At 65.2% G+C, this 26,934-nt stretch overlaps 4 protein-coding genes across 8 annotated transcripts; 2 read left to right on the top strand and 2 right to left on the bottom strand.

The window, feature by feature from the left end:
• The first annotated feature begins 1,312 nt into the window (after nucleotides 1-1,312).
• PNMT (phenylethanolamine N-methyltransferase) lies at nucleotides 1,313-4,405 on the top strand. The gene is made up of 3 exons (XM_021532989.4): nucleotides 1,313-1,513; nucleotides 1,667-1,874; nucleotides 3,871-4,405. Exons 1-3 carry the CDS (start codon nucleotides 1,375-1,377, stop codon nucleotides 4,304-4,306), a joined length of 783 nt encoding a protein of 260 aa, XP_021388664.3. The 5' UTR covers nucleotides 1,313-1,374; the 3' UTR covers nucleotides 4,307-4,405.
• A 666-nt stretch (nucleotides 4,406-5,071) lies between these two features.
• Nucleotides 5,072-11,222, bottom strand: PGAP3 (post-GPI attachment to proteins phospholipase 3). Of its 4 annotated transcripts, none has more exons than XM_085561832.1 (8): nucleotides 10,997-11,222; nucleotides 10,072-10,169; nucleotides 9,845-9,967; nucleotides 8,274-8,336; nucleotides 8,071-8,132; nucleotides 7,520-7,623; nucleotides 6,066-6,270; nucleotides 5,072-5,567 (listed from the first exon to the last, which is right to left on the bottom strand). In XM_085561832.1, exons 1-8 carry the CDS (start codon nucleotides 11,187-11,189, stop codon nucleotides 5,504-5,506), a joined length of 912 nt encoding a protein of 303 aa, XP_085417958.1. In that variant the 5' UTR covers nucleotides 11,190-11,222; the 3' UTR covers nucleotides 5,072-5,503. The 4 variants fall into 4 exon arrangements, with proteins under 4 accessions (XP_085417958.1, XP_085417956.1, XP_085417957.1 ...); XM_085561830.1 differs by having other exon boundaries at nucleotides 7,520-7,656; XM_085561831.1 differs by having other exon boundaries at nucleotides 9,845-9,997.
• A 1,941-nt stretch (nucleotides 11,223-13,163) lies between these two features.
• ERBB2 (erb-b2 receptor tyrosine kinase 2) lies at nucleotides 13,164-23,197 on the top strand. 2 transcript variants are annotated; one of them, XM_085561829.1, is made up of 27 exons: nucleotides 13,164-13,359; nucleotides 15,755-15,906; nucleotides 15,985-16,171; nucleotides 16,412-16,549; nucleotides 16,636-16,704; nucleotides 17,322-17,434; nucleotides 17,511-17,652; nucleotides 17,723-17,839; nucleotides 18,355-18,481; nucleotides 18,560-18,633; nucleotides 18,717-18,807; nucleotides 19,100-19,299; nucleotides 19,388-19,520; nucleotides 19,612-19,702; nucleotides 19,783-19,943; nucleotides 20,035-20,082; nucleotides 20,171-20,309; nucleotides 20,400-20,522; nucleotides 20,599-20,697; nucleotides 20,776-20,961; nucleotides 21,039-21,194; nucleotides 21,278-21,353; nucleotides 21,434-21,580; nucleotides 21,675-21,772; nucleotides 21,846-22,016; nucleotides 22,152-22,410; nucleotides 22,490-23,197. In XM_085561829.1, the coding sequence occupies exons 1-27, from the start codon at nucleotides 13,275-13,277 to the stop codon at nucleotides 22,810-22,812; spliced, it is 3,705 nt and encodes a 1,234-aa protein (XP_085417955.1). In that variant the 5' UTR covers nucleotides 13,164-13,274; the 3' UTR covers nucleotides 22,813-23,197. The 2 variants fall into 2 exon arrangements, with proteins under 2 accessions (XP_085417955.1, XP_085417953.1); XM_085561827.1 differs by lacking the exon at nucleotides 13,164-13,359 and having other exon boundaries at nucleotides 15,288-15,906; nucleotides 16,412-16,524.
• Nucleotides 23,198-23,992: 795 nt separating this feature from the next.
• Nucleotides 23,993-26,865, bottom strand: MIEN1 (migration and invasion enhancer 1). Its single transcript, XM_077788313.2, has 4 exons — nucleotides 26,747-26,865; nucleotides 25,767-25,864; nucleotides 25,412-25,488; nucleotides 23,993-24,650 (listed from the first exon to the last, which is right to left on the bottom strand). Exons 1-4 carry the CDS (start codon nucleotides 26,824-26,826, stop codon nucleotides 24,567-24,569), a joined length of 339 nt encoding a protein of 112 aa, XP_077644439.2. The 5' UTR covers nucleotides 26,827-26,865; the 3' UTR covers nucleotides 23,993-24,566.
• Nucleotides 26,866-26,934: the final 69 nt, after the last annotated feature.

Genomic DNA, 26,934 nt, shown 5'->3' on the forward strand with positions numbered 1-26,934 from the left:
GTCTTATGGGACCGGGGGGGTCTGGGTGAGGGGGGGCTGTGCTTATGTAACCCCCCCCGCATCGCCCACCCGGTGCCAGGTCCTGCGGTGCCCAGATTAGCTGTTCCCGCTCGGCATCCCGCTGTCCCTGGGCCCTCGCCAGGCTCTGTGCCCTCCCCGAGCCCGGCCCCGTCCCGCCCTTCCTCCCTCCTGTCCCTCATCTTCATCCCCCCCTCAACAGCCCCGGCACAGGCGGGATTTGGGGTCCTACAACACCCCCAGCCCCATCAGTGGGAACCACCCTGCTCCTTGTCCCGGAGCACTGGGAGCACTGGGAACACTGGGGGCACTGGGGGCACTGGGGGCACTGGGAGAACTGGGGGCACTGGGAACACTGGGAGCACTGGGAACACTGGGAGCACTGGGAGAACTGGGGGCACTGGGAGAACTGGGGGCACTGGGGGCACTGGGAGCACTGGGAGCACTGGGAACACTGGGAACAATGGGAGCACTGGGGACACTGGGGGCACTGGGAACACTGGGAGCACTGGGGGCACTGGGAACACTGGGAGCACTGGGAGCACTGGGGGCACTGGGAACACTGGGGGCACTGGGGACACTGGGGGCACTGGGAACACTGGGAGCACTGGGAGCACTGGGAAACCCTCCATATTCCCATCCCATTCCAACCAAATCTGTCCAAATTCCCATCCCCATCCCGCCCAAATCCCTCCAAATTTCCATCCCCATCCCAGTCCCATCCCAAATCCCTCCAAATTTCCATCCCCATCCCAAATCCCTCAAATTTCCATCCCCATCCCAAATCCCTCCAAATTTCCATCCCCATCCCAAATCCCTCCAAATTTCCATCCCCATCCCAAATCCCTCCAAATTCCCATCCCCATCCCAAATCCCTCCAAATTTCCATCCCCATCCAAGTCCCATCCCAAATCCCTCCAAATTTCCATCCCCATCCCAGTCCCATCCCAAATCCCTCCAAATTTCCATCCCCATCCCATTCCTTTCTTATTTCTGCCCCTCTCCCAGTCCCTCTCCATCCTCATCCCATGGGACACCCCTGGGCTGGGGCAGCACGGAGGGGTCACAGCCGCATCTGGGGGGGCGGGAGGACCAAATCTGCCGGGCCCGGGGCCGGGATTCCCGGATTCCCGGATTGATTCCCGGGTGCCCGGAGCGCCGTTCTCAGCCGTTCTCAGCCCCGGGCCGGATCCGGCCGCGGCCCCGGGGCGCGGCGCTAACCGGGTTAGGCGGCACGGATGATGGATGGAGGGATGCGGGAGGGATGGATGGGGCCGTCACGGCTCCCCGCCGCCCCCCCGGGCCGGGCAGGGATAAAAGGCGGCGGCGGCGGGGCCGGAGCCGCAGCCCCTCGCCATGAGCAGCCCGGCCTACGAGCACTTCGACCCCCGCGCGTACCTGCGCAACAATTACCTCCCACCCCGCGCCGATTTCTCCTCCGAGGAGTTCGTGGTGCCCTGGAAGCTGCGATGCCTGGCCGAGACCTTCGCCAGCGGTGAGAGGAAGGCGGCGGGGAAGCCCTCCAGTGCGGTGGGGAAACTGAGGCACGGAGCGCCCGCGGGCAGCTCCTCTGCTCCTGCCTGGTTTGCCCGGTTCCCTGATTGTTGTGAGGATCTCTCCCCCCACCACGCGTCCTGTCCCCTCCCAGGTGAGATCCGGGGCAGGACGTTGATCGATGTGGGCACGGGCCCCACCATCTACCAACTGCTGAGCGCCTGCGACCACTTCGAGGAGATCGTGGCCACCGATTACCTGGCGGTGAACCGGGAGGAGCTGGGCCGGTGGGCGCGGGGCGAGCCCGGGACCTTCGACTGGAGCCCCTTCATCCAGCACGTCTGCAAGATCGAGGGGCGCGGGTAGGGGGGCCAGGGGGGTGTCTGGGGGGGCCGAGGGAGCCCAGGAGGAGGGGGGTGGTCCCTGCTGGATTGTGTCCCCAAAATCCACGGGATCACAGATCCTGGGTTGATCCCTGTGGAATAATGTCCCTGAATCCCGTGGGATCACAGCCACATTTTCCCTCAGATGCCGAGGTGATCCCTGCGGGACCATGTCACCAAAATGCCATGGCATCGCGGCCCCACATCCTCGCTGTTCCCAAATCCCATGGGTTCACAGCCCCATGTCCCTGCAGGGTCCCAGCCTCACACATCCACGGAATCCTGCCTCTGTGCCTGTGCGTGAAGGGTTGATCCCCACAGGAGCCTGCCCAGCTGATCCTGTTCCCAAATCCCTGTGGCTGTTGGGTCAATCCCTCCTGGCTGTTCCCAAATCCCTGTGGCTGTTGGGTCAATCCCTCCTGGCTGTTCCCAAATCCCTGTGGCTGTTGGGTCAATCCCTCCTGGCTGTTCCCAAATCCCTGTGGCTGTTGGGTCAATCCCTCCTGGATCCCATCCCCACATCCCTGCAGCTGCTGGGTTGGTCCCCAGGAGATCCTGTCCCTTTGTCCCTGTGCATGTTGGGTTTGCCCTGGTGCAATCCTCCTCCTGGTAGGTTCTGGAATGGGCATCCCACCTCACACCCCTGCAGGATCCCGTCCCCATATCCCTGTGTGTGCTGGACCGATCCCATCTCCACATCCCATCCCCAGTTCCCTGTGTGCACTGGACTGATCCCATCCCCAAATCCCATCCCCACATCCCTGTGTGTGCTGGACCAATCCCATCCCCACTTCCCTGTGTGTCCCAGGTCAATGCCCACCCAATCCCTACTACCCTGCACAATCCCACCCCACATCCCTGCTCAATTCCATCCTCACCTCCCTTTTGTCTGCTGGATTGATCCCATCCCCACATCCCTGTGTGTGCTGGACTGATCCCATTCCCACATCCCATCCCCACATCCCTGCATGTGCCAAATTGATCCCATCCCCACACTCCCCTGAGTACCAGGTGGATCCCATCCCCTTATCCCCATGAATACTGGATGGGTCCCATCCCCATGGATACTAGATTGATCCCCTCACACGCCTGTCTGTTCTGGATTGACCCCAACCCCACATCCTTGTGGATGCTGGATGGATCCCATCCCCACATCCGCGTTGATACAGGATCGACCCCATCCCCACGTCTCCATGGATGCTGGATTGATCCCATCCCCACATCCCTGTGGATGCTGGATCAATCCCACCCCCACATCCCTTGGACTGGATCGATTCCATCCCCACATCCCCACTGGATCGATCCCATCCCATCCCATCCCCATCGTCACGGGATCCATCCCATCCCCACATCCCCACTGGATTGATCCCAGCCTAATCCCCATCGACACGGGATCCATCCCACCCCCAAATCCCCACATTTTCACTGGATTGATCCCATCCCCACATTCTCACTGGATTGACCCCATCCCCACTGGACTGACCCCATCCCCACATCCCCACTGGACTGACCCCATCCCCACATCCCCACTGGATTGATCCCATCCCCACTGGACTGACCCCATCCCCACATCCCCACTGGATTGACCCCATCCCCACATCCCCACTGGACTGACCCCATCCCCACTGGACTGACCCCATCCCACATCCCCACTGGATTGATCCCATCCCCAAATTCTCACTGGATTGACCCCATCCCCACTGGATTGACCCCATCCCCACATCCCCACTGGATCGATCCCATCCTCATCCCATCCCCATCGTCACGGGATCCATCCCCCCCCCCCCACATCCCTATGGACACTGGATCAATCCCCTCCCCACATCCCCACTGGATCGATCCCATCCCCATCGACATGGGCTCCATCCCCCCCCCCCCACATCCCTGCCTTTCCCGGCTCAATCCCCTCCCCACGCCCCCCGCTCCCCATCCCACTCCCCACCACCCCTTTTCCCCTGTTCCCCCCGCTCCTCAGGGAGCCGTGGCAGGACAAGGAGCGGCGCCTCCGGCAGCGCCTCCGCCGGATCCTGCCCATCGACGTGCACCGCCCGGAGCCGCTGGGCACCCCGCTGCGGCCGCGGGCGGACGCGCTGCTCTCCGCCTTCTGCCTGGAGGCCGTGAGCCCCGACCGCGCCGCTTTCGTGCGGGCACTCGCCCACGTTGGCAACCTGCTGCGGCCCGGGGGCCACGCTGTGCTGCTGGGAGCCCTGGGCGAGTCCTTCTACCTGGCGGGCCCCGCTCGCCTGCCCGTGGTGCCGCTGCAGGAGTCGGACGTGCGGGAGGCGCTGGCGGCCGCGGGCTTCGCGCTGCGGGAGCTGCGGAGTTACGCCATGCCCCCCGCGCTCCGCACCGGCGTGGATGATGTGGACGGGGTGTTCTTCGCCCACGCGCAAAAACCGCTGGAAGCTTGAAGGGGATCCACGGGAAAGCTCCGGGAAATCCCTCGCCGCCCCGGCAACCCGATGGGTGAGGGGGGTGGGTGACATCCAATAAAGGATGAGGTTGTGGCAGAGGATGGAGACGGTGCTGAGGGGGTGCATGGAGATCTGGGGGGGGTCAGGGACCCCTGGGTGGGGGGGAAATGGGGTGAGAGCAGCTGGGAGATGGGTGAAGGGTAAGGGCAGGATGGGATGGGTGGTTGTGGCATAAAGGATGAGGTTGTGGCAATAAAGGATGAGGTTGTGGCAGAGGATGGAGACGGCGCTGAGGGTTTGGGGAAGGGGTGCATGGAGATCTGGGGGGGGTCAGGGACCCCCTGGGTGGGGGGGAAATGGGGTGAGAGCAGCGTGGGAGATGGGTGAAGGGTAAGGGCAGGATGGGATGGGTGGGTGGGTTCTCAGCAGGGGGATATGGGGCACAAATGGGGGTACAGAGAGCAAAATGGGGGTGCAGGGTGAGGGGTGAAAGATGGGGGGATATGGGGTGTGCTGAAGGGGTTGGGGAACACCGAGGGGGTTTGGGACACATGGAGGGGATTTTGGGGCGCACAGGGCGGGACAGAGTTAAAACAGGGTGGGAAATGGGGTGCAAGACCGTGGGTAAGGGGTGACAGCAAAAGGGAATGGGGTACACTGGGGGTGGGGGGGAGCAGACATGGGGCTGGGGACGGCAGGGGGGCACAGGGTGCCCATGGGGCAGGGAGGGGACACGGGGAGGGGACAAGAACCCAGCTCGGCACAGATTAAACTCAGCTTTATTCACATCCCACAGCACACCCGGGGAAGGGAGAATGGGGGGGGCACAGCCCCTCTGGGCTGGGAGGGGGCACACCCAGCCCCCAAGGCACCCACACAACACCCCCCACCTCTGGCAGAGCCCCCCCCCATACACACAGACCACCCCCCCAATCACCCACACGCCCCCCAGTAGCCACTGTCACCTCGTGGGGGTCCCCAGCTCAGCACGGGGAGGGGGCTCAGCTGTCCTTGACCCCTCTGTGCCCAGCAGTGGGGGGGTTCCCACCCCCCTGGGAAGATGCACGGGGCTTGGGGGGAGAAAAACAAACCTCAAAAGGCAAAACCGGGGTGGGGGCAGGAGGTCGCTTGGCACAGGGCAGGGCAGGGCCCTGGGGGGGCACGGGGGGCGTTGCCCACCCCCCCCCAGCAGCTCTAGTCCACTTTGAAGAGGTCGGAGTTGGCCTTCAGGAGGTAGAGGCTGTCGTCCATCAAGAAACTGGGGGGACAAGGGGGGGATGAAGGGAGGGATTGCCCCGGGGAACAGGGAGGGGGTTTAGGGGAGCTTTGAACCCGACACTGAGCACAGCAACCCCGGGGTTCCCCCAGCACCCCGATTTCAAGGTGAGGGGGATGTCTGTGCACCCCAAAGGCAAGAGAAGCACCAAGAACATCCCACGGGGAACTGAGGGGGTGCTCAGCACCCCGATTTCCACAGCAGGGCACACAGCACCCACAGCGGGGTCGCCGACACCTCGGTGCCGAGGTTGGGACTCCCAGCACCCCGCAGAAAACTGCAGGGCCCCTGAGCCCCCAAATTTCAAGAGGGGGATGCTGAGAACCCCACAGACCACGATGGGCCCGGAATACCCAAATTTCTAAAGGGTGCAGAGTCTCCAACACCCCCCAGACCCCGCGGGGCTCCCTGGGGAACACGGGGAGCCCCTCACCCCAATTTTACACGGGGAAAGAGGTGAAGGTGGGGTGTGTCAGTGACCTGTAGAAGAGCACGTTGAGGGGGATGGTCCCGATGTGCCAGAGCGCGTGGGCGTCCAGCACCCAGAGCAGCGGGGGGAAGTCGAGGAGCTCGAGCAGCGCCAGCGCCTGGAGCAGCAGCACGGCGGCCGCGCATTTCCAGACGTGCGGCAGGCGCCGGGCCTGGCGCAGGCACCAGCGCAGCCACCACGCCACCGTCAGCGTGCCTGGGAAGGGACGAGAGCAGCGGCGGCGTCACGGTGCCGCCGAAGCCCGCGGGGAGTGGGGAGCCCAGACCCCGGTGAGAATTCCTGGGGAAACAGGAACAGGGGGTGCCCAAACTCCAGTCAGAATTCCTGGGGAAACAGGAACAGGGGAGTGCCCAAATTCTGTCAGAATTCCTGGGGAAACAGGAACAGGGGGTGCCCAAACCCCGGTGAGAATTCCTGGGGAAACAGGAACAGGGGAGTGCCCAAATTCTGTCAGAGTTCTTGGGGAAAAAGGAACAGGGGAGTGCCCAAACTGTCAGAATTCCTGGGGAAACAGGAACAGGGGAGTGCCCAAATTCTGTCAGAATTCCTGGGGAAACAGGAACAGGGGAGTGCCCAAACTGTCAGAATTCCTGGGGAAACAGGAATGGGGGAGTGCCCAAATTCTGTCAGAATTCCTGGGGAAACAGGAACAGGGGAGTGCCCAAATTCTGTCAGAATTCCTGGGGAAACAGGAATGGGGGAGTGCCCAAATTCTGTCAGAATTCCTGGGGAAACAGGAACAGGGGAGTGCCCAAATTCTGTCAGAATTCCTGGGGAAACAGGAACAGGGGGTGCCCAAACTCTGTCAGAATTCCTGGGGAAACAGGAACAGGGGGTGCCCAAACCCCGGTCAGAATTCCTGGGGAAACAGGAACAGGGGAGTGCCCAAACTCTGTCAGAATTCCTGGGGAAACAGGAACAGGGGAGTGCCCAAACTCTGTCAGAATTCCTGGGGAAACGTGGGGGAATGGGGAGAGGGGAGCCCAAATTCTGTCAGAATTCCTAGGGAAACAGGGGATCAGGGAGAGGGGAGTGCCCAAACCCCAGTCAGAATTCCTGGGGAAACAGGGAACAGAGAGGTGCCCAAACTCTGTCAGAATTCCTGGGGAAATGGGGATCAGGGAGAGGGGGTGCCCAAACTCTGTCTGTCAGAGTTCTTGGGGAAAAAAGGAACAGGGGAGTGCCCAAACTGTCAGAATTCCTGGGGAAACAGGAACAGGGGGTGCCCAAATTCTGTCAGAATTCCTGGGGAAACAGGAACGGGGGAGTGCCCAAACTCTGTCAGAATTCCTGGGGAAACAGGGGGGGATCATTGACAGGGGGGCTCAAGGATGGGGAGGGCACAGACTGACCCTGGACACAGCCCCAGTGCAGCTCCAGTGTCCCCCAGTCCCTCCCAGTGCCCCCCAGTGCCTCCCAGTGCCCCCCAGTGCCCCCAGTTCACCCGCAGCAGCGTTGGCCAGCAGGTTGTAGCCGTAGTCGAAGCGCACGAGGCTCAGGTAGGAGATGTGGCCGGCGAGGAAGAGGAGGAGGAAGGCCCTGAGGATGCTGAGCAAGGCCGGGCGCTGCAGCCCCAGCGTCCTGCGCAGGGGGGGACGGGCACTGTCCTCCCAGTATGGCTCAGGGTCCTCCCAGTATGGCTCAGGGTCCTCCCAGTATGGCCCAGGGTCTAACCAGTATGGCCCGAGGTCCTCCCAGTATGGCCTGGGGTCCTCCCAGTATGGCTTGGGGTTCTCCCAGTATGGCCTGGGGTCCTCCCAGTATGGCCCGGGGTCTTCCCAGTATGGCCCAGGGTCCTCCCAGTATGGCCCAGAACCTCCCATTGTCCCCCAGTCTGTCCCCAGTCCCCCCAGTTCCCCCAGTTCTCCCCAGTTCTCCCCAGTTCCCCCAGTTCTCCCCAGTTCCCCCAGTTCTCCCCAGTTCCCCCAGTTCCCTCCAGTTCCCCCAGTTCTCCCCAGTTCCCCCAGTTTGCCCAGTTCCCCCAGTTCCCCTCACCTGACACAGCACAGGTACACGGAGTGCAGCACCACGGCCGAAGCACAGAAATAATCCAACTTCTGTGGGGATTGGGGGGCTGAGCCGGGGGCACCCCAAAACTGGGGGGGTTTGGGGACACTCGGGTGGGGTGGCACCCCAAAGCTGGGGGGTTTGGGGACATTTGGGGGGGTTTGGGGACATTTGGGGTGGCACTGCCTCACCTCCGTCAGCGCCGTGTCCCTGGTGTGGAACACGGTGGACCAGAACCAGGCGTTTAAGGAGACCTGGGAAAAAGGGAAATTTGGGATTTGGGGGGTCAGGGGACCCTGCCCCTCATTTTGGGGGGGCTGGGAATGGGGTGGGGGGTGGAAGAGCTGGAGTTGGGGGGTTCAGGGGGTTGTGGGGGAGATGGGGGGGAAGGAGGGGAAATGGTGGGGGAGGAAAGGGAGGAAAAGGGAAAGGGGGGAAGGGAAAGGAGGGAAAAGGAGAAAGGGGAAAGGAGGAAAAGGGAAGGGGAAAGGAGGAAAAATGGGGAAAAAAGGGACAGGGGAAAAAAAAAGGGACAGGGGGAAAAGGAAAAAAAGGAAAGGAGGAAAAGGAAAAAAAGGGAAAGGAGGAAAAGGAAAGAAAAGGGAAAGGAGAAGAAAAAAAGGGAAAGGCGAAAAAGGAAAAAAGGGAAAGGAGGAAAAGGAAAGGGAAAGGGAAAGGGAAAGAAAAGGGAAAGGGAAAGAAAAGGGAAATGGAAAGAAAAGGGAAAGGAGAAAATGGGAAATGAGAAAAAGGGAAAGGAGAAAAGGAGGAAAAGGGAAAGGAGGAAAAGGGAAAGGAGGAAAAGGGAAAGGAGGGGAGATAGAGAAAGAAAAGAAAGGAGAAGGGAAAAGGAAAGGGGAAAAGGAAGAGAAAGAAGGGGAAAAGGGACAGAAAAGGTAAGGAAAAGGGAGAGAAAGGATGGGGGAAAAGGATGGGGGGAAAAAGGATGGGAAAAAAAGGAGTGAAAAAAAATGATGGAGGATAAAAGGATGGGGAAAACAAGGACGGGGGGGGAAAGGACGGGGAGAAAAAAGGACGGGGGAAAAAACGAGTGGAAAAAAGGATGGGGGAAAAAGATAGGGAAAAAAGGATGAGGAGAAAAAGTGGAACAAAGGATGGGGAAAAAAAGGATGGGGAAAAAAAGAGTGGAAGAAAGGATGGGGGGAAAAAATAATGGGGAAAAAAAGGATGGAGGAAACAAAAAGGATAGGGGAAAAAAGGATGGGTGGAAAAAGGATGGGGGAAAAAACAGTGGAAAAAAGGATGGGGGATAAAAGGATTAGGTAAAAAGAGAGGAAAAAAGGATGGGAAAAAAAGGATGGGGAGAAAAAGGATGGGGGAAAAAAAGAGTGGAAAAAAGGATGGGGGATAAAAGGATGAGGTAAAAAGAGTGGAAAAAAGGATGGGAAAAAAAGGATGGGGAGAAAAAGGATGGGTGGAAAAAGGATGGGGGAAAAAAAGAGTGGAAAAAAGGATGGGGGATAAAAGGATGAGGTAAAAAGAGTGGAAAAAAGGATGGGAAAAAAAGGATGGGGGATAAAAGGATGAGGTAAAAAGAGTGGAAAAAAGGATGGGGGAAAAAAAGGATGGGGGATAAAAGGATGAGGTAAAAAGAGTGGAAAAAAGGATGGGAAAAAAAGGATGGGGGATAAAAGGATGAGGTAAAAAGAGTGGAAAAAAGGATGGGGGATAAAAGGATGGGGTAAAAAGAGTGGAAAAAAGGATGGGGGATAGAAGGCGGGGAAAGGGCCGCGGGGCTCACCCAGGCGAAGGCGACGCAGGTGGGGTAGGTGGGCGCGGCGGGGGGCACGGCCGCCCGGTAGCGCAGCAGCATCACCAGGCTGGCCAGCCCGTTGAGGAAGGAGGCCAAGGCGGAGGCGGGCTCCTGGAAAAACAGGAACCGGGAGAAGGGCCACTGCGAGGGGACGCGGGGAGGGGTCAGCGGGACCCCCGGCCCGCCCCCCGGCCCGGCCGGGAGGGGCGGCTCACCTTGCCGTGGAACTGGGGCACGCGGTGCCCGCCCTGCTGGTACAGCCGCACCGTCAGCCACATGCACTCGTACTGGCACTCGTCCCGGCACGTCCAGCCTGCGGGGCACACCAGCGCCTCCCAGTATGGCCCAGTGCCTCCCAGTATGGCCCAGTGCTTCCCAGTGTGGCCCAGTATGCCCCAGCGTGACCCTGACCCAGCTCAGGGCAGAAGGAGTGGGTGGGGTTCACCCCCGTGGCACCGGGGACACCCCCAGCCTCACTGAGCAATCTGGAGGGACCAGCAGTGTGGACCAGTAGCTCCCAGTATGGCCCAGTGACTTCCCAGTATGGCCCAGTGTCCCTCCAGATAGTTAAGGGGTCACCAGGCTGGCCCAACATCTGTCCTGGTAAAGTCCAGTGATCCCCCAGTATGGCATAGTGACTTCCCAGTAGGGCCCAGTGCCTCCCAGTATGCCCCAGTATGGCCCGGTTATCCCCCAGTATGGCCCAGTGACTTCCCAGTATGACCCAGTGATTCCCCAGTATGTCCCAGTGACTTCCCAGTATGACCCAGTGTCCCCACAGTATGACTCAGTGACTTCCCAGTATGGTCCTGTGACCCCCTAGTATGGCCCAATGACTCCCCAGTATGGCCCAGTGACTTCCCAGTGTGGCCCAGTGACCCCACTTCATAGTCCAGCACCTCCCAGTATAGACCCAAACCAGCCCAGTAACCACCAGCATGACCCAATGACAACCAGTATAGGCCAAGTGACCCCCAGGGCTCCCCGGTAAGCCCCAGTACGGCCCTGAGGCCAGCCCAGGGCTCCCCAGTACTTCCCAGTTTAGCCCCAGTCCCTCCCAGTCCCCGCAGCCGGGGGGCGTGGCTTCACAAGGGGGCGTGGCCTCCGCCCTGTCAGCCAATGGGCGCGAGGGGGCGGTACCTGTCAGGCCCATGTAGAGCGGCTGCCGGGCGCGGAAGTTCCGCAGTGCCGCCCCGGAGCAGTTCTGCCGCTCGCAGCGGCTCAGGCACTCCCGGTACAGCGGTTCCCGGTCCCCCTGCGAACCATGCGCCGGGTCCGGCGCTGCCGCCGCCATCAGCAGCAGCAGCAGCAGCAGCGCGGGCCGCGCCGCCATCGCCGCCCGGCCCGGCCGCTTCCGGCCCGCCCCGGAGATGGCGGCGGCGCGGGGCACTGTGGGATATATCCCCCCTTCAGTGCCACCGCGCAAAGGCTCATGGGATATATCCCCCCCTCAGTGGTACTGTGCAAAGGCTCACGGGATATATCCCCCCTCAGTGATACTGCGCAAAGGCTCATGGGATATATCCCCCCTTAGTGGTACTGTGCAAAGGCTCACGGGATATATCCCCCCTCATACCGCCCCGCAGAGGATCATGGGATATATTCCCCCATGGGGCCCGGGGATTTCGGGGGTCCCCGGTGCTCCCCGGTGTCCTGCGGGGACCCTCCGGTGTCCTGCGGGCCTCGCGGCCATTTCATAGCACGGGGGAAGCGCGGCCTGACGATCTGAGTGGTCCCGGCCTTGCGGGACCCCCCAGCAGCGGCCGTAGGATGAGGCCGCAATGGCGGCCTGGCCTGCGGGGCTGATCCCCGTCGCTGCCCCCCGCGGCAGGCGGGACCCCCACACCGAGAGTGCCCCGGTGGCGCATGGGGGAGCGCAGGATGGGGTGACCCAAGGGGACGTGGTGGGCAGAGGCTGCCCTGTGCCAGGGTCACGTCCTGGGCCCACCGTCCTGCTGCTCCTGGCGCCATGCCGGGCGCTGCCCGGATGGGGGTTTGGATGGGGACCCCATGAGTGTGGGGGTCCCCATGGGTGTGGGTCCCCATGAGTGAGGGTCCCCATGAGTATGGGGTTCCCCATGAGTGTGGGTCCCCATGAGTGGGGGTCTCCATGTGTGTGGGACCCCATGTGTGTGGGGCTCCCCATGAGTGTGGGGCTCCCCATGAGTGGGGCTCCCCATGAGTGTGGGTCCCCATGAGTGGGAGTCCCCATGAGTGGGGGTCCCCATGAGTGGGGAGCCCCTTGAGTGTGGGTGCCCTTGAGTGTGGGTGCCCATGAGTGGGGGTCCCCATGAGTGGGGGTCCCCATGAGTGGGGGTCCCCATGAATGTGGGGGTCTCTGTGCATGAGGGTCCCCATGAGTGGGGGTCCCCATGAGTCTGTGAGTGGGGGTCCCCATGAGTGGGGGTCCCCATGAGTGTGGGGGTCTCCATGAGTGTGGGCCCCCATGTGTGTGGGCCCCCATGTGTGTGGGTCCCCATGAGTGGGGGTCCCCATGTTGTGGGGGTCCCCATGAGTGGGGGTCCCCATGAATGGGAATCCCCATGTTGTAGGGTCCCAACGAGTGGGGGTCCCCATGTCCCAGTTCCCTCTGTGTACCCGGTGAAGGTGGAGCAGGCTGGGGACAGCTGCCAGCTCTCGGTCACCTCACCTGGGACCCTCAGGTGCTGCTGGACCGTCCCTGCCACCCAGGACAGTGCCAGCCCCTGCCCCACTGTGGGGTGCCAGCTCTGTCCCCCCAAACCCGCGAGTGACATTTCTGTCCCCAGCACGGTGACAGCCACAGCGACAGGGGAAGGGGACAAGGATGGAGGCCGCGTCCTCCCCACCCCGTTCAGGCGACCCCCGGGATGGCGGCAGGACCCCGGGACTGGAGCGCTCCGGGGCCGGGGAGTCCCCGGTGCTCCCCCCGGGATGGGAACGGGGCGGTCCCGGTGGTCCCGGGGGTGGAAACGGGGGTTTCCCGGTGGTCCCGGGGGTGGGAAGGGGGAACGGGGCATTCCCGGTGGTCCCGGGGATGGGAAGAGGGAACGGGGCGATTCCGGTGGTCCCGGGGATGGGAACGGGGTTTTCCGGGTGTTCCCGGGGGTGGGAAGGGGGAACGGGGCGATCCCGGTGGTCCCGGGGGATGGACGGCGGTGATTCCCGGTGCTACGGAGGACGGGAGGAGGGAAGGGGGGTCCGGGGCGGGAGGTGCCCGGTGCCCCGGGAGGTTGGCCGGGGTTTGGGGGGGGGGTCTGTCCTTGTCCGGGCCGGCGGGAGCGCGCGGGGGCGGCGGGAGCGCGCGGCGCGCCCTCGCCCGGGGCCGGGATCGGGATCGCGAGGCGGAGCCCGGGAGCGGCGGGAGGCGGCGGCTCCGGCTCCGCAAACTTTCCCGGAGCGGCGGCGGGGCCATGGGCCGCGGCCCGCGCTGAGCACCATGATCGCGGCCGGGGGCTGCCGCGGCGCCGGGCGGCTGCTGCTGCTGCTGCTGGCCGCCTTCCGCCCCCCCGCCGCCGCGGAAGGTGGGTCCCACCGGGGAGCTCCGGGGACACCGGGAATCGGGGCGACTCCGGGCCGCGGGAGCGTCCCCGCGCAGCGACTTGGCGCAAAGTTTTGCACGGGATCGAGCGGGACTGTGGGGGCACGGAGAAAGGGAGGGGGGGACACAGGGGGGGCGTGACCGAGCGGGCACCGGGGGGGGACATCGGGGGTGGGACCGAGTGGAAAACCGGGAGGGGACGGTGGGGGGAACCGAGGGAGCAGCGGGAGGGGACGGTGGGGGCCTCGAGTTGGAACGAGGGGGGCACCGGGGGTGGGACGGGGCAGCTCCGAGAGCGGGTCGGGGGCACCGGGCCGGTGTGCCCGGGGGGGTGCACGGTGGGAAGTGACGGGACCGCCTTCCCCCGCTCCTCCCCCGGTCCCCCCGCTGTTCCCTCGGTGCCCCCGGTTCTCCGAGCGCGGTGTCCCCGCGCCGCGAGTGGCCGCCAGGACTGGGGGCCGAACTGGTGTGTACCGGGAGGCCCTGCCCGCTGCGCCCCGGTTCCCCCGAGCGGGACGATTCCCGGGAGGAATTTAGGGGCTCCGGTGGAGCTCGGAGCGGGGACCCCCCCGCGCTGCAGCCGGTCCCAGGGCGAGAACGGGGGTCCCCAACTTGTGGGGGTTCCCTTCCCGTGGGCATGGGGAAGCTTCGGGGTGCGGAGCGGCTGGGTGGGTGGGTGGGTGGGTGCGTCCCCGTCGCTCCCATCCACATTCTCGACGTGCCGCACCCAGCCCAGCCCCGGGGGGAGCGGGGAGCCCGGCCCGACAGCCCCCGGGCCTCGGCCACGCACCCGCACCGCGCCGGGGCCGGCAGGGCAGGGGGCTGCTGGCCCCAAAGCGGGCACCAACAGCCCCAAAAGTTGGACCCTGCTGCCTCCCTGTTGGGGGGCAGCTCCAGCAGCGGAAAGTGAATGCCCGGTGGGACTGAAGCAGCGCGAGGTGGTGGGACAGGGACGCGGGGACACACCGGGTGGCCTCCACAACTCCCGGCACCCCACAGCTCACGCTGCTTGGAGGGTCCCTGTGGGGCGAGCTCCTGGTTAGGGACACCCCGGTGTCCACGGGGCCGGGTTGGTGGCCGGCAGCCCCGGGGGCGCGTGGCCGACGGGCTTCGCCGGACACCCGTGGGCAGCCGAGCTGCTCGGTGCTGGCACCGCCCGCTGGAGAGCCGGGCAGGGTGGATCCGTGACCTGGGCGAGCAGACAAGGCCAAATCCTGGGGCGCGGAGCCGGGATCCCACCAGGACCCGGCGCTGCCGCGCACTTGTCCCACCTGCCCTTTGCCCCGGGGAAGCCCCGGCACGCCGTGCCCGGCACAGCCGCTGTGGGCACAGACCTTGAGCTTTGTCCCAAGGCGCGTTCCCTCCCGGGGTCCCCCCGTTGCGCGGCCGCTCGGGTGGGACACAGCAGAACCCCAAATTCGGGGGGCTTCCTCTTTCCCGGCCGTTTTCTCCCTGGCTCAGAGGCCTCGGAGCAGGCGGGGGAGGCGAGTTCCAGCCGGGTCGCCTGGACACGGGGCCGCGGCCGCAGCTGCCCAGCACCGGGGGCTGTCACTCAGCCTCGGAGCAGCCGGGAACCGGCGCACCGAGCCGCGCCTGACCCCCGTGTGCCCCCCTGTCCGCCTGGGACGGCGGCGCCCCGGGGCTCTGGCCGTGACACCGCGCTGGGCTCGGGGTCGGGCTCTGGCGTGGGGGGCTCTCCCCGGCGAGGTGTTGGGGTGCCGGGGGGCCGCGGGCGCGCCGGGGCTGGGCCGTGCCCGCCAGCCCTGCGTCACCGCTGCTCCCCAAACACGCCCGACCTGAAAAGGCGGTTCCAGGCGGGAGCGGGCGGCCGGGGCCCCGTGCCACCCGCGCCCGTGACTCACTCGCCCGGGGCTTGGCACCCGGGCCGGGCTCCCGCGCCCCCCGCCCCGCCCGGGTGCCGCGGGGATGCTCGCCCGGCCGGCAGCCCCCCGGCAATGCGGCCGGCCGGGCCCCGCAGCCGTCGCCGCTCAACAATCAGGTCTTGTCTCGGCGCGGCCGCCCCGGCGGCGTGGGCAGCGCATTCCTGCCCGCGGCCCCCGCTCCGGCCCCGCGGCTCTGGGGGTCCCAACCCGGCCCCCCGCAGTCCCCGGCCCCCGCCGCGGGCACGGGGCGACACCGGTGCCCGCTGTCCCTCGAGCGGGGCCCGGTGCCAGAGCGGGAGCAGCTTTGCCGCGTGTGCCGGGGTGGGAGCCGGGGGGAGCCGCGATCCAGGAAACCCATCGGAAGCTGTTGGGAGCAGCCCCGGAGATAAACGGCGGCCGCCGCATCCGCGGCGTTTCCTGCGGGGGCCGGAGTTCCACGTCCCACGGGGGAGTGAGAGGGCTTGGGGACGCGCTGAGCCCTCGCTGTCCCCGCAGTCTGCACCGGCACCGACATGAAGCTGCTGCGTCCCTCCAGCCCCGAGAGCCACTACGAGACCCTGCGGCACCTCTACCAGGGTTGCCAGGTAGTCCAGGGCAACCTGGAGCTCACCTACCTGCCCGCCGATGCCGACACCTCCTTCCTCAAGGTGCGCAGCGGGAAACGCCCCGAGGGGATGGAAGGACGAGGGTCCCCCCGGCCCCTGACCCGTGTCCCCCCATGCCAGGACATCAAGGAGGTGCAGGGCTACGTGCTGATCGCGGAGAACCAAGTGAGCGGGCTGGAGCTGCAGAGCCTGCGCATCATCCGCGGCACGCAGCTCTTCCAGGACCGCTACGCCCTGGCTGTGGTGGGCAACGCCGGCCCCACCGGGACACCGGGGCTGCGCCAGCTCGGCATGAGGCACCTCACAGGTGGGGAAGCCCTGTCTGGATCGCTCGGGTACGCGGGTCGCTGCTCCTGCAGTTGGGAGCTGCCAGCTCCGCTCTGGGGTGGGTGGTCCCTTGGGGTCCCTGTCCAGGTGTGGGTGTCCCCACGGAGGATCCCACCCAGGATTGGGTGCTCCCATGGAGTGGCAGGTCCCTACTGAGGAGTCCCCACAGGGCTGCAGGGCTTCCCCATGCTGACCCCCCCTTACCTGTTCCCCACCTCAGAGATCCTGAAGGGAGGGGTGCGCATCGAGAGGAACCCCGAGCTGTGTTTCCAGGAGACCATCCTCTGGAGCGACATCTTGCACCGGCAAAACGAGTTCCGTGCCGAGATCCAGGTGGAGAGCGCCCGCAGCCGCAGCTGTGAGTACCCCAGGGGGGTGCCAAGGGGGGGCTCCGGGGCTTCCAGCCCCCCTGGCACCCCCCTGCTCACGCCTCCCCCTGTGCAGGTCCCGACTGCCGGGCGCTCTGTGCCGAGGGGCACTGCTGGGGCGAGGGCAAACAGGACTGCCAGACGTGTGAGTGTGGGACCCACCCCCTCCCCGGGACCCCCAAAGCCCCTGGGAACCCCTTTCCTTCCCTCTGTATGCCCCTGCTCCACTGATCCCCATTTGGCACCCAAATTTCTGTCCCAGAGACTCCCTGGACCTTCTGCTTGCACTCCCAAATTGTTGCCCTGCTGAGCCCTGCTTGCCACCTAAGTCCCGTTTCCAGAGACCCTCTGGACCTTCCATTTGCCCCCCAAATCTCTGTCCCACTGACCCCTATTTGCCACCTAAATCTTGCCTCCAGAAGCACCCTGACCTATTTAACCCCCAAATCATCATTCCACTGAGCCCTACACGGCACCCAAATCCTGGCTCCAGAGTTCCTCTAAAATCCCTGCTCTGGGAACTTCCCCTTCCATCCCAAATCCTTGAGGTCCTCTGCTTACACCCCAAATCCCATCCCTGGGAACCCTCCCTTCACCCCCCAGATTCCTGTCCCACTGCCCCCACTTAGCCCCTGAATCCCCACCACACAAATTTTTTACCCCGGAAACCCACCTACCTTCCAACCCTTCATCCTGGGGACTCCCCCACAGCCTGGAGGGGGGGAAATCCATGGGGGTCCGTGTCCCTCTGTGTCCCTGCAGTGACCAACAGCATCTGCCACGGCTGCCCACGCTGCAAGGGCACCAAGCCCACGGACTGCTGCCACGAGCAGTGCGCCGCCGGCTGCACCGGCCCCAAGCACTCCGACTGCCTGGTGCGCACGGGACGGGGGCACCGGGGGTCCCGGGGGGGCAACGGGGCTCTCACACGGTTGTGTACCCCCTCCCCAGGCGTGCCTGAACTTCAACCGGAGCGGGATCTGCGAGCTGCACTGCCCTCCGCTCGTTGTCTACAACTCGGACACCTTCGAGTCGATGCCCAACCCTGACGGGCGCTACACCTTCGGTGCCAGCTGTGTCAGCCAGTGTCCCTGTGAGTGACACCCTGGGAGGGGTGCAGGGGCGGCTGGCGTGGCCCTGACCCCCCCTCCTGCCCCCTCCAGACAACTACCTCGCCACGGAGGTGGGGTCCTGCACCCTCGTGTGCCCCCAGAACAGCCAGGAGGTCACGGTCAACAACGTCCAGAAGTGCGAGAAGTGCAGCAAACCCTGCCCAGAGGGTGAGAAACCTCAAAGCAGGGGTCTGGAGGGGCTCTGGGTGCCCTGAGGATGTGGGTGAGCAGCTCCCAGGGGCTGGGGAGGGGGGCTCTGGACGCTGCAGGGTTGGGGATGAGCGGCTCCTCAGTGTCCTGGGGGGCTCGTGGGGTTGCCAAGGTTGTGGGTGAGCAGCCCCCCGGTATCTGGACAGGTCCCCTGGGGGCTGGGGGTACTCTGGGGACCCCAAGGATGTGGGCAAGCAGCTTTGCCAAGCCTTGGGGGGCTCTGGGGATCCCAGGGATGTGGGCAAGCAGCTTTGCCAAGCCTTGGGGGGCTCTGGGGACCCCAGGGATGTGGGTAAGCAGCTTTGCCAAGCCTTGGGGGGCTCTGGGGACCCCAGGGATGTGCATGACCAGTCCTCAGTGCAGCTCTGGGGACTCCCAAGGCTGTGTGGGGGTATCTCCATGGCTGGTGGGGCAGTGTTTTGGGGTGCTTGGGGGTCCTGGCGGAGCACCCCAGCCCTGCCATGCCCCCTCAGTGTGCTACGGGCTGGGAGTGGATTTCCTGAAGGGCGTCCGTGCCGTGAACGCCTCCAACATCCAGCACTTCTCCGGCTGCACCAAGATTTTTGGGAGCCTGGCCTTCCTGCCCGAGACCTTCGCTGGGTGAGTGCCTGATTCCCCACCCTGAGCCCGCCAGGACCCCCGGCGGGACCCCCCCAACCTCCCTCCCATCCCCGGCAGGGACCCCAGCACCAACACCCCACCCCTGGACCCCAAACTGCTGCGGATCTTCGAGAGCCTGGAGGAGCTGACGGGTGAGAGCTGGGGGAGCTGGGGGGAATGGAGGGCCCCGGCTTTTTGGGGGGGACACGAGGTGGTGACCCTCGGCTCCCCCCAGGCTTCCTCTACATCGCGGCCTGGCCACCTGACATGAAGGACCTGGGGGTTTTCCAAAACCTGCGGGTGATCCGGGGCCGGGTGCTGCACAAGTGAGCAGGGACGGGGACGTGGGGGGACACAGGGGGACACAGGAGGGGACATGGGAACACGGGGATGCAGAGGGGAAATGTTGGGGCAGAGGGGGACGCAGGGAGACGTGGCGGGGATGCAGGGGGAGCACACAAGGAGCTATGGGGACATGGGGGGACATGAGGGTGGGATGGGTGGGACGCGGGGGAGATGTGGGTGGGACCCGGGGGGACGAAGGGGCTCGCACAGGGTGCAGAGGGACACGGGAAGGACACGGGGACACGCGTGGCTCACCCGTGGGTGTCTCGGCAGCGGCGCCTACTCGCTGACGCTGCGGGAGCTGGCGGTGCAGGCGCTGGGGCTGCGGGCCCTGCAGGAGATCAGCAGCGGGATGGTGCTGGTGCACCACAACCCCCAGCTCTGCTTCCTCCAGAAGGTGCCCTGGCACAGCATCTTCCGCAACCCCCGCCAGCGCCTCTTCCAGACCCACAACAAGCCCCCCGAGCAGTGCGGTAAGAGGAGCCCATGGGGGTGGAGGGGGATGTTGGACCCCCCCCTATCGCTGACAGACCCCCGGTGCTGATGGTGCCCACCCTGCAGAGAGCGAGGGGCTGGTTTGCTTCCACCTCTGTGCCCAGGGGCACTGCTGGGGCCCAGGCCCCACCCAGTGCGTGGCCTGCGAGCGGTTCCTGCGCGGCCAGGAGTGCGTGGCCTCCTGCAACCTCCTGGATGGGTGAGTGGAGACCCTCGGGAGTGCCAGACAGAGTCCCCACACACACCCCAGGGTGGGGCTGGGACTCCATGCCCGCCCCTTTGCCCCGCAGAGCCGTACGGGAACACGCCAACGGGACGCGGTGCCTGCCGTGCCACCCCGAGTGCCAGCCCCAGAACGGCACCGAGACCTGCTTCGGATCGGTGAGGACAGCGGCACGCACGGGGTGGGGTGGAGGTGCCCCCAGACACCCGGGTCCCTCAACCCACCCCGGTTCCTGCAGGATCCAGACCAGTGCGTGGCCTGTGCCCACTACAAGGATGCCCAGCAGTGCGTGCGGCGCTGCCCCAGCGGCGTCAAGGCCGACGCCTCCTTCGTGCCCGTCTGGAAATACCCGGACGAGTTCGGCGTGTGCCAGCTCTGCCCCACCAACTGCACCCACTCGTGAGTTGAGGGTCTCTAGCCGAGGAGGGGGTGCCGGCAGCTGCGGGGGGAGCTGCTGGCAGCAAGGGGGCTACACCCTGCGTGTCCCCAGGTGCACGATCCGCGATGAGGACGGGTGTCCCGTGGACCAGAAGCCAAGGTAGGAGTGAGTGCGGCCGCGCCGTGCCGCCGCCTCCCTGGGGGTGCTGGGGGTCCCCCCGCCACGCTGACGGCCTCCTGACACGCAGCCAGGTGACGTCCATCATCGCCGGCGTGGTGGGGGCTCTGCTGGTCATCGTCCTGCTCCTCATCACCGTCATCTGCGTCAAACGCCGGCGGCAGCAGGAGCGCAAGCACACCATGCGGCGGCTGCTGCAGGAGACCGAGGTGGGCATCTCCCGAGGGGGCAGGAGTGAACCCTCCGTGCCTGGGGGGGCACCAGGAGCCTGGCTCCGCTCACCCTTTCATGCCCCACAGCTGGTGGAGCCGCTGACGCCCAGCGGAGCCCTCCCCAACCAAGCCCAGATGAGGATCCTCAAGGAGACGGAGCTCAAGAAAGTGAAAGTTTTGGGTTCTGGCGCTTTTGGCACCGTCTATAAGGTGAGGAGTGGGGATAGCACAGCGGGACGTGCCCCTCGCCGCTCTGCGTCCCCTCACCTGCTTGTCCCCACCTCAGGGCATCTGGATCCCCGATGGGGAGAGCGTGAAGATCCCAGTGGCCATCAAAGTCTTGCGGGAGAACACGTCGCCCAAAGCCAACAAGGAGATCCTGGACGTGAGTGTGGCCACGGCGCTGCGGGGGAGCGGGGCTGGCAGCGACCCCTGCCCACCCTGACCCCCCTGCTGCCCACAGGAGGCCTACGTGATGGCAGGGGTGGGCAGCCCCTACGTGTCCCGGCTGCTGGGCATCTGCCTGACCTCCACGGTGCAGCTGGTGACGCAGCTGATGCCCTACGGCTGCCTCCTGGACTACGTGCGGGAGAACAAGGACCACATCGGCTCCCAGGACCTGCTCAACTGGTGTGTGCAGATCGCCAAGGTAGGACAGGGCACCTGGGCAGCTCTGGGGAGGGTCCCGGGGGAGACCAGGGACAGCTGGACATGTGCCACCTCCAGGGGATGAGTTACCTGGAGGAGGTGAGACTGGTGCACCGGGACTTGGCCGCTCGCAACGTCCTCGTCAAGAGCCCAAACCACGTCAAGATCACCGACTTCGGGCTGGCGCGGCTGCTGGACATCGACGAGACTGAATACCACGCCGATGGTGGCAAGGTAGGGCTTGGGGACTCAGCGATGCTCCCCTCGGTGACAGCCACGCCGTGGTCCTGCTCACCTCTCCACCCACCCTGTCCCAGGTCCCCATCAAGTGGATGGCGCTGGAGTCCATCCTCCGCCGGCGCTTCACGCACCAGAGCGACGTCTGGAGTTACGGTGCGTCAGCGTGTCCCCTCCCGGGGGACTTGGGGGGTCCCAACGCGCTGCTGACCCCCACAGCCGTCCCCTCCCTGCAGGTGTCACCGTGTGGGAGCTGATGACGTTTGGGGCAAAGCCGTACGACGGGATCCCCGCCCGGGAGATCCCCGACCTGCTGGAGAAGGGCGAGCGGCTGCCGCAGCCGCCCATCTGCACCATCGACGTCTACATGATCATGGTGAAATGTATGGCAGGGGGGGAGGCTGCCCGGGGACAGGGAGGGGACAGGCCGTGGTGTCACCCTGCTCCCGGCCCTGACGGCGCCCGGCTCTGCTGCAGGCTGGATGATCGACTCCGAGTGCCGGCCCAAGTTCCGGGAGCTGGTCACCGAGTTCTCCCGCATGGCCCGCGACCCCCAGCGCTTCGTGGTCATCCAGGTACGCAGACCCCCGGGGTCCCGTCCCCTCGCCGGTGCCCTGGGGTGGGCACTGAGCGGTGTGACCCCCCCAGAACGACCTGGTGGGGCTGCCCGGCTCCATGGACAGCACCTTCTACCGGGCGCTGCTGGATGAGGAGGACATGGACGACCTGGTGGACGCCGAGGAGTACCTGGTGCCTCACCACGGCTTCTTCAGCACCGACACCTCCACCACCTACCGCAGCCGCATCTCCTCCATGCGGGTACGTGGGGAGGGAGCTCCCAGTCCTGGCACAGCCGTGGGGGTGACCCCGTGCCACGTCTGTGAGGGGCACAGTGCCGGGGTGGTCCTCGGGGTGGGCTCAAGTGCCCGACTCTGTGTCCTCTCCCACACCCAGAGCACGGCGGAGTCTCCAGCCAAGGTGGAAGAGGGCGAGGGCTTGGCCGCCTTCTCCTTCCCCGCCCAGGGCCTGGCAGAGGGGCCAGAGGGTCCAGTCCCAGAGGTGCCAGACGGGGACAAGGTGGCCCTGCAGAGCCCCCCGGGGCGGGAGCCTGGCACCCTGCCCCGCTACAGCGAGGATCCCACCGGGCTGACGGCCAAGGATGGCGACGACCCCGAGTGCTTCACCGTCCCAGCCCCCCACAGCGCCATGCCAGGTGGGGAGGGCACGGCTGGACCCTCGGGGAGGTGCTGGGGGGGCGTCTGTCCGTCCCTAACGTGCCACTCACCCCGCAGAGTACGTGAACCAGGCTGGGGAACGCCCGCCCCGCGCCCCGCCATCGCCGCCGGACAAGCCCAAGGGGCACCAGGGGAAGAACGGGCTCATCAAGGACCCCAAGAACTCCTTCCCAGGGCCCTTCGGCCACGCTGTGGAGAACCCCGAGTACCTGGCACCCCACGGCGCCCCCGCCCCCTTCAGCCAGGCCTTCGACAACCCCTACTACTGGAACCAGGACCCCGCCAAGGCTGCTGGCCCCGAGGGTGGCCCCGGCACGACGCCCACGGCCGAGAACCCCGAGTACCTCGGCCTGGCCGGCCCCGACACCACGGCCGTGTAAGAGACCCCCCCCAACTTCACCGAGGCAGCTCAGGGAGGGACGAGCCACGGCCGCAGGGCTGGGGGGGTCCATCCCCTCTGCCCGAGGGTGGCACCACTCACACAGGGCTGGGAGAGCCCAGGACGCTGTGGGGCAGCAGAGTGGGGACACAGGGGTCACCCTTGGTGGCACCGGGGACCCACAAGCTGTGGGTGGTGCCCGGAGCAGCCCCGGGAGCTCGGAGCCAGCACGGCCTGGAGAAGGACAGAGCCTCTGCCATGCCCCCAGCTCCAGGGCTGTCCCAGCGCCCGGGACACGTGGACTTGCACTGAGGGCAGCTGGACTGAGAGCAGTCCCGGCTGCTCCGGGATGTATATTTGATCATTGTACATTGGTTGTTTTTCTACTCTCGTGGCCTCTTTGGTTTCCTCTTCTCTGTCGGATTCAGCTCTGTCTCCCAAGGACCAACATGTCACACTCCTTCCCTTTTTCCTTCTTTTTTCCCCCTTTTCCCTCTCTTTTTCCCCTTTCCCTTCTTTTTTCCCCCTTTTCCCTCTCTTTTTCCCCTTTCCCTTCTTTTTTCCCCCTTTTCCCTCTCTTTTTCCTTTTTCCCTTCTTTTTTCCCCTTTTTGCCTTCCCTTTCCCCCTTTCCCCTCCTTTTTTTCCTCCTTTTCCCTTCCTTTTCCCTTCCCTTTCCCCCTTTCTTCCTCTTTTTCCCTTCCCTGTCCCCCTTTTCCCTTCCCCTCCTTTTTTCCTTTCCCTTTCCCCCTTTTCCCCCCTTTTTCCCTTCCCTTTCCCCCTTTTCCCCATTTTTTCCTCTTTTTCCCTTCCCTTTCCCCCTTTTCCTTCCCTTTTCCCTCCTTTTTTCCTCTTTTTCCCTGCCCTTCCTTTTTCCCCTTTCCCCTCTTTTTTTACTCTTTTCCCCTTTCTCCTTTTTTCCTTTTCCCTTCCCCATTTCCTTTCCCCTTTCCCCTCCTTCCCATTCCTTTTTCTGTTCCCTTTCCCCCTTCTCCATTCTCTTTCCCCACTTCTTTCTTCTCCCCCTTTCCCTTCCTTTTCCCTCTCCACTCCCCCCTTTTCCCCCCTTCCCTTCCTCTCCCCTTTCTCACCCCCCTCACCACTTGGAAGGACAAAATTCCTGATCCCAGGCAGGATCCAGGACATTGTCCCAGCCCCCATTCCCGAGGGACACCGGAGGAGCCACATTCTCCATCCTTTATTCCGCCCATTATACACAGTATAGAATAAATAGGGGACCCCCCCTCACACCCCGGGGCCCAGGGCAGGGGCATTCCAGGCAGGAAGCAGGAGCTGGGAGCCTGGGAATGAGCAGGGGGGGTGTGAACACGCCCAGCCAGCCCCTGCTGGGATTAAACAGTGCCAGAGGGACTCTAATCATTAACAAACCCCAGGGAATTCACAGCCACTGGATTCCCCTTGGAATTACCCTGCTGGCAGCTGCTCCCCTCCACGGCAGACCCCCCCCCATTCCCAGGGGATGAGGGAGGGGAGACGCCAGCGCAGCAAAACGGGGGTGCCAACCCCGTGCCCCCTCAGGGAGGAAGGCAAAGGCAGCTTGGAGACCCCCCCCACCAAACCACGGCTCCACCCCACAGCAAGTGGGGCAGGGGCCAGAACGACCCCAGTGCCACCCGTGCCACAGCTCTGCCCCTCCCAGCGCCACCCCAGGAGGCTCCTGAGCCCCCCCCGGGTGCGTGGGGGTCTAAGGGAGGGGGCGAGGGGCAGCCCGGGGGGACCCCGCTGTGCTCGGGGGGCTACAGGATGACGCAGGGGGGGCGGCTGTTGGTGATTTTCTCCAGGGGCTCCCCATTGCGGGCTCTGCGGATGGCCTCGATCAGCTGCGGGGACACGGCAGGGACGGGTCAGGGGTGGGGTGGGGACACACGGAGGGGACACGGGGATGGGATGGGGACATGGGGATGGGGACATGGGGATGGGATGGGGACACGGAGATGGGTCACGGGGTTGGGGACATGGGGATGGGATGGGGACGCGGGGTTGGGGACATGGGGATAGGGTTACGGGGATGGGGACATGGGGATGGGGACATGACACAGGGACGGGGACACGACATGGGGACGGGGACACACGGGGACGGGGACTTGACACAGGGATGGGGACACATGGGGGGGTCACAGGGATGGGGACACGGGGACAGGGACATGGGGACAAATCCCAGCCACGGCGAGGGGCTCCCCTCTGTCCCCTCCACCCCTGCAGAGGGTGCTGGCAGGAGGGAAAACAACTCCAGAGGGTGACAAAATGTGGGCAGATCCCATCACGGGAGGGGCTCTCTGCAAAACAAACCCCCTCCCCAAATCCAGCCTGCCTGAGCCCGTGACCCCCATCCTACCTGAGCCCGGGACCCCCGGCCTGGCCAAACCTGGGACCCCCATCCTGCCTGAGCCCGGGACCCCCGGCCTGGCCAAACCCGGGACCCCCAGCCTGCCTGAGCCCGGGACCCCCGGCCTGGCCAAACCCGGGACCCCCATCCTGCCTGAGCCTGGGACCCCCGGCCTGGCCAAACCCGGGACCCCCAGCCTGCCTGAGCCCGGGACCCCCGGCCTGGCCAAACCCGGGACCCCCGGTGGGCACTCACGTCCTTCTCGTAGGGAAAGCCGCCGTTCTCCAGCTTGGAGAAGACCAGCTGCCCGTTGATCTCGATCTCAAAGGCACCTGAGGGCACCCACAAAGCACAACCCTGAGCTCTGTCCCCCCCTCCCCAAAAAACACCCCCACCCCCCCAAAAAACACCCCCACCCCCCCAAAAAAACATCCCCACCCCGCCAGCACCGTGGGTTTTGCAGACCCCCAGCTCTGCCCCCAAACCTGCAGAGGGGGAGCAGCCAGCCCACGACCCCCGCAGGACTTCCAGGGGGGTTTAAGCCACCCCAAGCCCCCAGCACGGCACTGGGGGGGTCCCCCCCGAGGCCGGGGCCGCCGGGGGGTCTCACCGGTGCCCCCCAGGCGTGACTCGATCTCGATGTCGGGGTACTCGTCCCGCACGGCGCTCGCCAGCTCCTGGTACGTGGCCTCGAAGCCGCAGGGCTCGCTGGGGAGGGGGGACCCGCCTGAGGCAGGGGGACCCCCCAAACCTTCCCCAAATTAACGAGCCCCCCCCCCGGCTGTACCCCTCCGCCGCCCCCTGCACCCCCAATTCCCAACGCCTCCTCTCAGGAGCTCCCCCAAAACCCCCACCCCACATATGCCCATGGCCCCTCAGGACCTCCTCAGCCCCGCCACGCTGCAGAGCCCCCCAAATCCCCCAAAACCCCTGCAGAGCCCCCCAAATCCCCCAAAACCCCTGCAGAGCCCCCCAAATCCTCCACGACTCCTTCCTCAGACCCCCAAACCCTCCATGACCCCTGCAATCCCCCAAATCCTCCACAACCCCTGCAGAGTCCCCCAAATCCTCCACAACCCCTTCCTCAGCCCCCCAAATCCCCCACAACCCTTCCTCAGCCCCCCAAATCCTCCACGGCCCCTTCCTCAGCCCCCCAAATCCCCCACAACCCTTCCTCAGCCCCCCAAATCCTCCACGGCCCCTTCCTCAGCCCCCCAAATCCCCCACGACCCCTTCCTCAGCCCCCCAAATCCTCCACGACCCCTTCCTCAGCCCCCCAAATCCTCCACAACCCCTGCAGAGTCCCCCAAATCCTCCATACCCCCTTCCTCAGCCCCCCAATTCTCCCACCCTGCAGAGACCCTCACCCCCTCCTCAGCCCCCCAGCCCCTCTATACCCTCCTCAGCCTCCCCCTTCTCTCCGCAGCCCCCTCCGCGCCCGGACCCGCCGCACGGCTCACCCCGGTTCCCCCAGTTCGTGCTCCCGGTACCGCTGTGGGCCCCACCCCGGGCTGGCTCCGACCCCCCGAAAGCCCCGGGGAACCCCTCGGTCCATCCGCCCTCGGGCTCCCCGGCGGCCGCGGCGCTCACCAGTACTCCACCACGATGCGGACGCGCCGCTCGGCCCCGTTGTCCCCGTCCCCGGTCCCGGTCCCGGCCCCGCCGCTCATGGCCCCGGTGCCGCCGCGCCGCCACTTCCGGGTTCGGTCACGTGACGCGGCACTTCCGGCCGCTCTGCCCCGCCCGCCTCGTCTGCTCCGAGCGCGGCGGGAGGAGCG

The sequence above is a fragment of the Lonchura striata genome, chromosome 27 (assembly GCF_050655825.1).
Source record: "Lonchura striata isolate lonStrDom1 chromosome 27, ASM5065582v1, whole genome shotgun sequence".
Taxonomy (NCBI): domain Eukaryota; kingdom Metazoa; phylum Chordata; class Aves; order Passeriformes; family Estrildidae; genus Lonchura; species Lonchura striata.

Bases quoted from the DNA above. Each gene is read 5' to 3' on its own strand.
- PNMT (XM_021532989.4), top strand. From the start codon at position 1,375: ATGAGCAGCCCGGCCTACGAGCACTTCGACCCCCGCGCGTACCTGCGC. The intron at 1,514-1,666 runs GTGAGAGGAAGG...GTCCCCTCCCAG, and splicing joins GGCCGAGACCTTCGCCAGCG to GTGAGATCCGGGGCAGGACG. The intron at 1,875-3,870 runs GTAGGGGGGCCA...CCCGCTCCTCAG, and splicing joins TGCAAGATCGAGGGGCGCGG to GGAGCCGTGGCAGGACAAGG.
- PGAP3 (XM_077788312.2), bottom strand. From the start codon at position 11,189: ATGGCGGCGCGGCCCGCGCTGCTGCTGCTGCTGCTGCTGATGGCGGCG. The intron at 8,133-8,273 runs GTGAGGCAGTGC...CAATCCCCACAG, and splicing joins GGGACACGGCGCTGACGGAG to AAGTTGGATTATTTCTGTGC. The intron at 6,271-7,519 runs GTGAACTGGGGG...GTCCCTTCCCAG, and splicing joins GCTGGCCAACGCTGCTGCGG to GCACGCTGACGGTGGCGTGG.
- ERBB2 (XM_085561827.1), top strand. From the start codon at position 15,303: ATGCTCGCCCGGCCGGCAGCCCCCCGGCAATGCGGCCGGCCGGGCCCC. The intron at 20,310-20,399 runs GTGGGCATCTCC...CATGCCCCACAG, and splicing joins GGCTGCTGCAGGAGACCGAG to CTGGTGGAGCCGCTGACGCC. The intron at 20,698-20,775 runs GTGAGTGTGGCC...TGCTGCCCACAG, and splicing joins CCAACAAGGAGATCCTGGAC to GAGGCCTACGTGATGGCAGG.
- MIEN1 (XM_077788313.2), bottom strand. From the start codon at position 26,826: ATGAGCGGCGGGGCCGGGACCGGGACCGGGGACGGGGACAACGGGGCC. The intron at 25,865-26,746 runs GTGAGCGCCGCG...CCCCCTCCCCAG, and splicing joins CGCATCGTGGTGGAGTACTG to CGAGCCCTGCGGCTTCGAGG. The intron at 25,489-25,766 runs GTGAGACCCCCC...GGGTGCCCTCAG, and splicing joins GTCACGCCTGGGGGGCACCG to GTGCCTTTGAGATCGAGATC.